This window comes from Diorhabda carinulata, chromosome 6 (assembly GCF_026250575.1).
Source record: "Diorhabda carinulata isolate Delta chromosome 6, icDioCari1.1, whole genome shotgun sequence".
Lineage (NCBI taxonomy): Eukaryota > Metazoa > Arthropoda > Insecta > Coleoptera > Chrysomelidae > Diorhabda > Diorhabda carinulata.
This window is the reverse complement of record NC_079465.1, coordinates 11,326,286-11,335,187: the sequence shown is the minus strand read 5'-3', so window position 1 is coordinate 11,335,187 and position 8,902 is coordinate 11,326,286. Positions and strand designations below refer to the sequence as shown.

Sequence of the window (8,902 nt, the reverse complement as noted above, 5' to 3'; positions counted from 1 at the left end):
CTTGGTCTATGCAACTAGGGCACTAATCTTGAAAAAAAATTGGCGCGACTACAGGAAGATTAAAGGTTCTAAAATGAAATGGTCTGAAAAATATTCTAGGATCTAAAATTGATTATAAAACAGCAGAAAACGGGGGGAAAAATGACTATCTACTATATCCAATATAAATAACTAATTATTAATATGATTTTATCACAAAATTATATATTAAAATGTTTTCTGCTTAAATAGCAAAAATAAATTCTTCACATATATTATTACCATATTTAATATCATAATTAGACCCATTTGTTGAAACTATCAATTCAAATAACAGAATTTTATTTCTTTAGAATCCGAGCTATCTGTTTATTTTGTTTGGTGATTGTAATATCGGCTAATTCAGCTTTATCTGTTATATTTGAAATCAAATCATTCTGAGAATCTATTTCATTACCTAATTCAGATGCTAAACCTTTAAGACGACTTATATTAGAACACATTTCTTGCAAATTAGCATCTAATTTGGCGCTAAAATCTTTACTACCTCCAGAAGATATTTGATTGTAGCTGCTGTAATCATTATTTCGTAGCCTTGTTGCTGGATGATTTTCATAACGGTCGTAGGTGGAAATATTTTCTTCTAGATTTTGATTCGATGTGGATTGCTGCAAAATATTTACAAACATTAGTTTATACTTAAAAATAAGCTGGTTCAGCAGGAAAACTTTCACAGTCTTGGAACAATCACTCTCAAATCATACACTATTACTAGTCAGAACAGTTAAGACAAGTTAAAGAAGACTTGCACTTAATACCCAGAATACTGCTTTCCGGTAACTAACATATTGTCTCAAACAAGCAAAATCGTATGCGATCGAGTTTTTCGCTCATTTTTCGTGCATTTAAAATTGTTTTGTGTGTTTGTGTATCAACACAAAATATCTGTTTACATACGTATGAACATTAACTTATTTTTTCAAATAAAATATAGGTGCATATTTACATTTTTGAGCAGGGAACAATCTTCAAAAGACATCTCGCTGCTGAAATTGCAACTATATGTGAAATTTATACCCAATGAAAACCCCTTTACTTGCTTCTCAACAGACAGCATAATGGAACCACATAAGGCGATGGCAGATCCCTCAGCTTTTTTGCAAGTGTGCAAAATATGTTTTTTGATAGAAGTTTCCTGGTCTATACAGACTCAAAGGTACCTTATTTCTGGTTTAGTTGCGGCACTTGTTTTTCACTTCTATGATCACCTGCCCTACAGTCGACCTTGAGTGCAGCTTCAGTCTTTTCTTCTGTGAGTTCTAGATCTATTTCATCCATATTCTTCGGTATCCTGTGTATTACAATATCTGTCCGGGTGGTGGTGTAAACAATGTATTCAGTATCAGCATAACCAATAAGAGTGACATGAGGCATCTATTGAGGATTGGGTCATAATAGAGGTTCCCCAGGGTAGGAGCTAAGATGAATCCTTGGGGTATGCCACATGTGATTTGCATGTGATGTTCTCTCTATTTTTACCAAACTCTCTTAATATGGTGATATTTTTTGTCTCAGACTGCTTTTACAATCCCCATATGGAGTTGAATTAAATGTATCTTTTACTTAAGTGTTATTTTCTGTCTGATTTTCTTGGCTTCTGTAATTATTTTGTGTGTGTATGTATACAATATATCTGTTTACATATGTATTAGCGTTAATTATTTGATCTTTTCAAATAAAATATATTACTATATAATGTTGATACATATATTATTTTCATTCCATATTTTTCATTTATATTAATTGAGAATATCTTTAAAAAATTTTTTTACAATGTTTCTAGAAGTAACTATATAAACATTTTCATTATAATATACTGATATTTTTTTCATAATGTGGTCAAAAACGATTTATAATAGTTACAGAAATTTGCTATGAGGAAATTAAAAGGTCAAAGAATATTAAAAAAGTATGATATCAACAAGATTCTTTTAAATTAAATTTATGGTAATTGTATGTAATGTTAATCTGACTTTATTTAATTAAAATCAAATAAAACTGTCATATTGTAAACTCTACAAACAAAAATACACTTCAATATAAAAAATTGCTTATTATAATAATTATCATTAATAGTTAACAGCATTTGACAAATATGTGCACAATATCAATGAGGCTTCACATGGGCTAGGTCTATAACAGATGTATACAATGAAACAAATAATGGAAAATGCACATGAGCACCAAGTAGACATAGAGAGGCTCTTCATCAATTTTCCACAGGTCTTTGACTCAATAAACAGAAACCACCTATTACCAGAACAAGGCATAATCGCAAAACTGCGAAGATTAACTGAGATGACTATGAGAGAAACAAGGGTTAGAATACTAATGCCTAAAAGCAAAGCAATTAGCTATTAGCAACATTCAATTTAGTATTAAAATACATAATGAGGAAAATTCATAAAGAGAATTTAAGGTCAAGTAGTGGACAAATAATTGCCTATGCTGATGATATAATACTAACCAAAAGAAGATCTATAATGGAGACAATGTTAAAGAAGTTAGTTACAGATGGGTTCAAAATCAATGAAAACAACAAAAATTACGAAATTTGGAAAGCAATGTCAAGAGGAAAAGGTTAAAGTTGGGGAGTATAAATTTATGGAAGTTGAAAAGTTCAAGTTAAGCTACAAGAGGATCTAGAGAGGGATGTTAAGCCATTATTATTATTATTGCTAATATAAAAAGATAACAATATTTAATGGGGTTTATTTTCTTGTGGATGTTGTTTTGATTCATGGTGTATTTGATTGTATCAACTTTATTCAAATGAAAAAATTTCACTCTTGTGAGATTCTAAAAAAAACATTTAATTAACTATGTGATTAAGTTTTTGACTAATAGCATTATAAAAAATCATGTATATCACAAGTATGCTCCTTCATTGCTTGAACCTCAAATGTGTTCATTATGCTATATATGCATATCTTGTGAGGAAATATTAAAGAAATTTGAATTTTTTGCCTTTTTGGACTTTTTTGCAGTAAATTTGTATCTTCTTGTGTGAAAGGACACCAAATTTGGATTCTCCGGGGTTCTAAAACCCTAGAACCGGCCACAGCATAAACAAGGGTTTTTGTTCAGAATTAATTGTTCTACACATATCCACAAATTAAGACAAACTCATTCTATACTTGTTTGGTCAGAAGAATTAAACTTTGTAGACTCCATAAGCATAAGGAACAAAAAAACAAGAGAAAAAGACTATGGTGATATGTGGTATTTTTATGAATGTAGGTGATAAGTAATTCGGTGGCAAACTCTCAACTTCTTGTTTAAGCAAATAAAGTATTAATAAATTGAGGATACAATACAAAGACAATCTAAAATTTAATATTCAATGTGTATTTAATTAACAGTGACCAAAACAAGAAATTAGGTAATAACTCCCATCAGAAAATATTTATGTATTATCAATATTGGATTAAATTATGAATAAGTAATTATAATTACCTTAACAGTACTTGGAGTTGAACTTGAAGTTGTAGAATTGGGGGAATCGCTTCTACCAGCCATATAATTTTTAAGACTACTAAATACCGATTTAATTCCATTTATATGTTTTTGGGAAAATCTAAGAGTTGAATTAATTTCATCCAATTGCTTATCTGTTTTTTCAAGTTTTTCCCTTTGTCTCATAAGCTCCTCTGCAGTAGCTATACCTACTTGTTCGGAGTCTCTTAAAATACTTATACTTTTCTCAGTGCTATTGAGGGTCCTTTCTTCTATAGCTCTCTTCTTTTCCGCATATGATTGCATTTGTTCTTCAAAAGTAGGTTCCTTGTTATTATATGATCTTCTAGAATTTCTTAAGAACGTTTCATCATCTACGTCGCCATCATCTTCAAACGGATTGCTACATTTTGGATACCTATAACCAGACATAATTTTCAAAAAATAAAGTACCAAATATAAAATATTATTGAAATTTTCTAGAATTACAAGAATATGCTTGTTTTTATGACAAATATTTGACGTTTATTGACATTGATGATTTGGGATTGACACATGACAGTCGCTTTCAATTCACATGTATGAGAGAACTAAAAATTTTATTTTAATTCCTTGGCATAGGTATTCTTCTCGAAATTTGCAGATTTTGCTATTTCATTCACAAGTCTAAAATAGGGAGGTTTGATTTCTTCTAAAAGACCTTCTTTTAAAATTGTTTTTAGCGATGAAGCATCAAAAAAATTTATGTGGCGTCATAACAAATCCGTTACAACTTAGGATAACTCTTACTAATATTGTAATGGGGTTACCACATATACATTTAATTGCCTGGTTAACACTGATGATTTCTTTTACATAAAATTCAGGCTTGAGTAATTTCACATTGATATCGATATAGTTTTATCACATAACGAATTGTACACTAAAGTTTCGCTTGTTGTGACTGAACGTCAGTTGTCAAATTTGTTTTGAACGCCTCAAACAATCTAAACGATCCCTATCGTTAATAAAATTTATCCAAAAACATCCTGTATTCCCCGTAGGATTTAGCTAAATTCATTTTCTTAGTTTAATTTTAAAATATCACAATGTCAATTGGTGTACCCATTAAAGTTCTTCACGAAGCCGAAGGTCATGTTATATCTTGTGAAACAATAACCGGCGAAGTTTACAGAGGAAAACTAATTGAAGCTGAAGATAATATGAATTGTCAAATGACTCAAATTACTGTAACTTACAGAGATGGAAAAGTCGCTCAGTTGGAAAATGTCTATATTAGGGGATCAAAAATTAGATTTTTAATATTGCCCGATATGTTGAAAAATGCCCCAATGTTTAAAAAACAAACCAAAGCGGGCACTGCAGGAAGAGGGAAGTCTGCGATTCTTCGAGCGCAAGGTGAGATAATTAAACTTACATATATATTATTACTACCTAAAATTTAGTCATTCTCGATTTCCGCATTTTTGTTCTCATTACTTTTTTAGGCTTTGTAAATTGCATTGTGTTACCTTTAATACTTTATTCAAATGGTAAATCCTTGATATTAGTCTTTAATTTTATATTACAATGACTTGTTACTATTAAACTTTCAGTAAATTGTAAATACAAGATACTCTGTTTTTAAGAAAATTGTTGGCCCATTCAATATTTGTTAGGAAATATCCCCCTTTATTTTATTCCTAAATGATCAATTATAACTAATATATCACTAATAATATTTTAAACACTTTTAAATTAATTATTTATTACACTAGATGTTATTTTATTCAAACGTACCTGCTACTACCTTAATTCTATATGCTACTACTATGTTGCTCAGTGACAATCAAAAAAATCAAAAGAATTTAGAAAATATTCATAGATACAATTAAATCAATCATAAGAAACTTCTTTGAAAACATTAGCACCAAATCAAGGCTGATTCTGTGTGATGCTACTCTGGATTCCTGAATGTATGGGAGTCAGGGGCAATGAAATTATTGATTGGATTGAAGCCACTTTACAGCCAACAAAGCCTAAACTTGTAGTGGGAATCCCTTACTCGCAGATTAAGGAACAAATTGAGCTGTGGGAAAGGGAAATAAGCAATGAGGCGTGGATCCAGTCATATGACTGCAGACAAGCGAAAAACTTTCATAGAATGGTCAGTAGAAATACTGCACCTAAGTAGACAGTGGGCATCTACTATAGTAGAACTAATCACAGAGCATGTGAAAGTCTGTTATCACAGATACAAGACTAACAAGGTGACTGTTCTAAAATGCTGGTTCTGTGGAATAGAGGAGAAAACTACTATGAACATCCTTTCTAACTATCAAGCTCTTATGGATTTGAACTAGTTTGAAGCATTGTAAAAAGCCTCCATGGGCTAGGATAAGAGATACAAAGGAGACTGCAAAGAGATGACTCATACATCTAGGACCGATAATTACCTAACAACATAATTAATATACAAATGTCATGTAACCTTCTATTCTTACTATATATTATTAAAATATACTTGTATTATCAAGAATTCCTTAATTGAAACCAATTTTTATAACAAAATATTGATTCACTAATTCAAAATCTTGTATCTGTGTTATGATACTTTAATTGTGTAATTTATCATACTAATGGTTATAGTCGTTAAGACATGCTATTGAAAAAATAATACTAAATATTTTAACAAACTCAATTCTTGATATTGCTTATAACTAAAATGCAAAACATACTGAAACATCCCTTTTCTACTTTTTTATTTATTTTAAAAATTGCTTTAAAACAATAATATGTGTTTTAGCTCGAGGGAGAGGCCGTGGTCAGCAGCAACCAGGGCGAGGGAGAGCTCAATGGCAGCAGGGTCAGCCAGGAACTTCTGCAGGAAGAGGAAGATAAAAATTGTGTAAAAGTGATATATTGGACAATTCCTGTAAATAACACTTGTATCTATGTAAGTTTTGGAAACATGAAATTTCATTTGGTACTTTTGTAAAATAAGTGCAAAGTGACATATGATTAAATGGTGTGATTAAATAAAAAAGACAGTTTGAAATGATGGGAAATTTTTTTAAATTGTAAACTTGAGTCTTTTAATTTTAATTGCGTATGATTTATTAGAAACAATCTCAAATTGTTAATTTTTTTTTCACTTTCTAATAAACAAATGCCAACCAGTCTATTGTGTTTTAGGCATAAAAAATGTTTTGTTATCCTAATCTCAATTGATTAAATTGCCTCATTGATAAATTTTTGAGTTTCAAAAATTGAGACAAACGCCATTTTAATCAGGGTGATATGAAGTGTATTTCTTTATTCTCAACTTTAAAACCACATCTAGTTCTTATTCTATTACTGTCATACATTTTTCCATAAATTCCTTTTTTATTAATTAGAGTAGTATATATATATATATATATATATATATATATATATATATATATATATATATATATATATATAATGCAAAGAATGGAATATTTATATCAAGTTTGCTTAGAATTGTTTTCTGAAGATCTTCCATTACCAATTGTGCTGTAACACTTGAAATGGAAGCTCCCATAGTACAACCATCAGTTTGTAGATTTCATTTCCATATTTGAAATATGTTGTTGTAAGTGTGAATTCTATAGCTTTTATAAATTCATTTTGAGGTATTTTTGTATATTCTTTAATTTTGTCCCATTTTTTCATTAATATATTTTTCACAATGGTTAGGTTAGGTTAGGTTAACGAACCATGAAATATTAAAAAAACATAAATTCAATTATAAAGATTAAAAAATTCTTGAAACAAAAAAGCTATAAATGATAAAAAAGATCTAAATAATTTATAGCTCTATTGTGTAAATTGTAATAAATTTAATATATTTCAGACGTGGAAACCAAGGAAAACTAATTTTTCTTATTGGAACAAAGTTCTAAGTTGATTTTCTGTTTTAAAATTAGTTTTTTTAATAAATAATTTCTCTCTTAGTAAATATATTCTAATAAATTCAATTGATTACTGCTATATATTTGAGATGTGGAAACCAAGGAAAAATTAATTTTTCTTATTGGAACAAAGTTCTAAGTTGATTTTATATATATATATATATATATATATATATATTGTCGGCTTATTGCAAGAAGTCATTAACTCCATAAGTGACACTTTCGAGAAATAAGAGAAAATAAAAGTGGAACTTGAAAAAATGTTATATTACAAGACTTTGAAACTTCAAGAGCAATGTTGAACTGGAACAATAAAAACAAGTATATTTACTTATAAACTAAAATAAAAAATCAACTCTGATTAAATTTTTTTGCATATAAAAACAATAAAACAACAATTAGTGAATTCTTCTAGTGAAATTCATTATACATAACAAAGATTTAGTGATTTCTTCCACAAGAAAAACAAATTAAAATAAATAAATAAACATGAGAAAAAATAACATTTTTTATATTAAAAAAGCAGATCTACCAATAATAGTAACATAAGAAAAAGTTCAAAAAAAAACGAAATAAATATTGAAAGATCAATCTGTTTCTTCCTCTGAACAAGGTTCATCTTCACCAGGAAGAAAATCACGTCCGTCTTTTTCTGGCAAATTTTTAAACCAGTCATGGAGTTCTTGTGGAATAATTTTTTACTCACACATTTTCAACAAATCTTATTTTTTAATTTTGTTACTTATAATCCTGATAATTAAAATCAAACTTCACTTCTTCGGGAAGTCGGCGCCTTCTGAGGCTTTTCTTGGACGTTTCTCTGTCGAAAATTAAGGTTTTCAGTTCATTCTGCTTGGAAATAGATAAACTGACATCTAATTCTTCATATATTATATTGAATCATAATCATAACGGAATTGTATAATATTTGGGCTTTTGTTTTTCAAATTTAAAACATTTTACTTTAGCCATTGTTTGAAATATTTCGGTTTTTCATTAATTTTTACTTCAATTCTTATAAATCAATGATATCCAAGAACATCATCTCCACTGAAGTGTAAGGTTGTTTAATAGTACTGTTTTTCTTAACATAAGCTTATTTGATCTTGCTAATCGGATAATATTGCAAATATCTATCATAGAAAAGATGGGTATGTGTTTCATTTGCCTTTGCCTCTATGGCATTATGAACACACTGTCGACTTCCATGAGAGTGACCTGAGTCGAGAAACTTGTGTTCGATGACATTAATGTGTGTTTTCTGAACCAGATATAGCAATAATAACTCAAGATATTGATCTCGATTGTGGCCTCCACACGTGTCCGAGAAAATTGATATTTTAGTTACAGTCTGTGATACATTTAATATCCATTTATAAAGTGCAGTACCTACTTCATTGCTTCCTTTTTTACCATTTACCTCAGTCCATAAATAGTAGTACACATCATTAGGAGAAAGGGCTTCATATATTGATGCATTATATAGGTTTAAT

The 8,902-nt window shown here is 29.3% G+C and overlaps 3 protein-coding genes across 3 annotated transcripts in view; 2 read left to right on the top strand and 1 right to left on the bottom strand.

Annotated features, from left to right (window-relative positions):
* LOC130895024 (uncharacterized) overlaps window positions 1–8,902 on the top strand; it is a 721,573-nt gene that overhangs the window by 643,914 nt on the left and 68,757 nt on the right. The gene's annotated exons all lie outside the window — the stretch shown is intronic.
* On the bottom strand, window positions 251–4,010 carry LOC130895030 (synaptosomal-associated protein 29). The gene is made up of 2 exons (XM_057802140.1): window positions 3,496–4,010; window positions 251–647 (listed from the first exon to the last, which is right to left on the bottom strand). Exons 1-2 carry the CDS (start codon window positions 3,925–3,927, stop codon window positions 321–323), a joined length of 759 nt encoding a protein of 252 aa, XP_057658123.1. The 5' UTR covers window positions 3,928–4,010; the 3' UTR covers window positions 251–320.
* LOC130895033 (small nuclear ribonucleoprotein Sm D3) lies at window positions 4,444–6,654 on the top strand. The gene is made up of 2 exons (XM_057802144.1): window positions 4,444–4,893; window positions 6,281–6,654. Exons 1-2 carry the CDS (start codon window positions 4,584–4,586, stop codon window positions 6,373–6,375), a joined length of 405 nt encoding a protein of 134 aa, XP_057658127.1. The 5' UTR covers window positions 4,444–4,583; the 3' UTR covers window positions 6,376–6,654.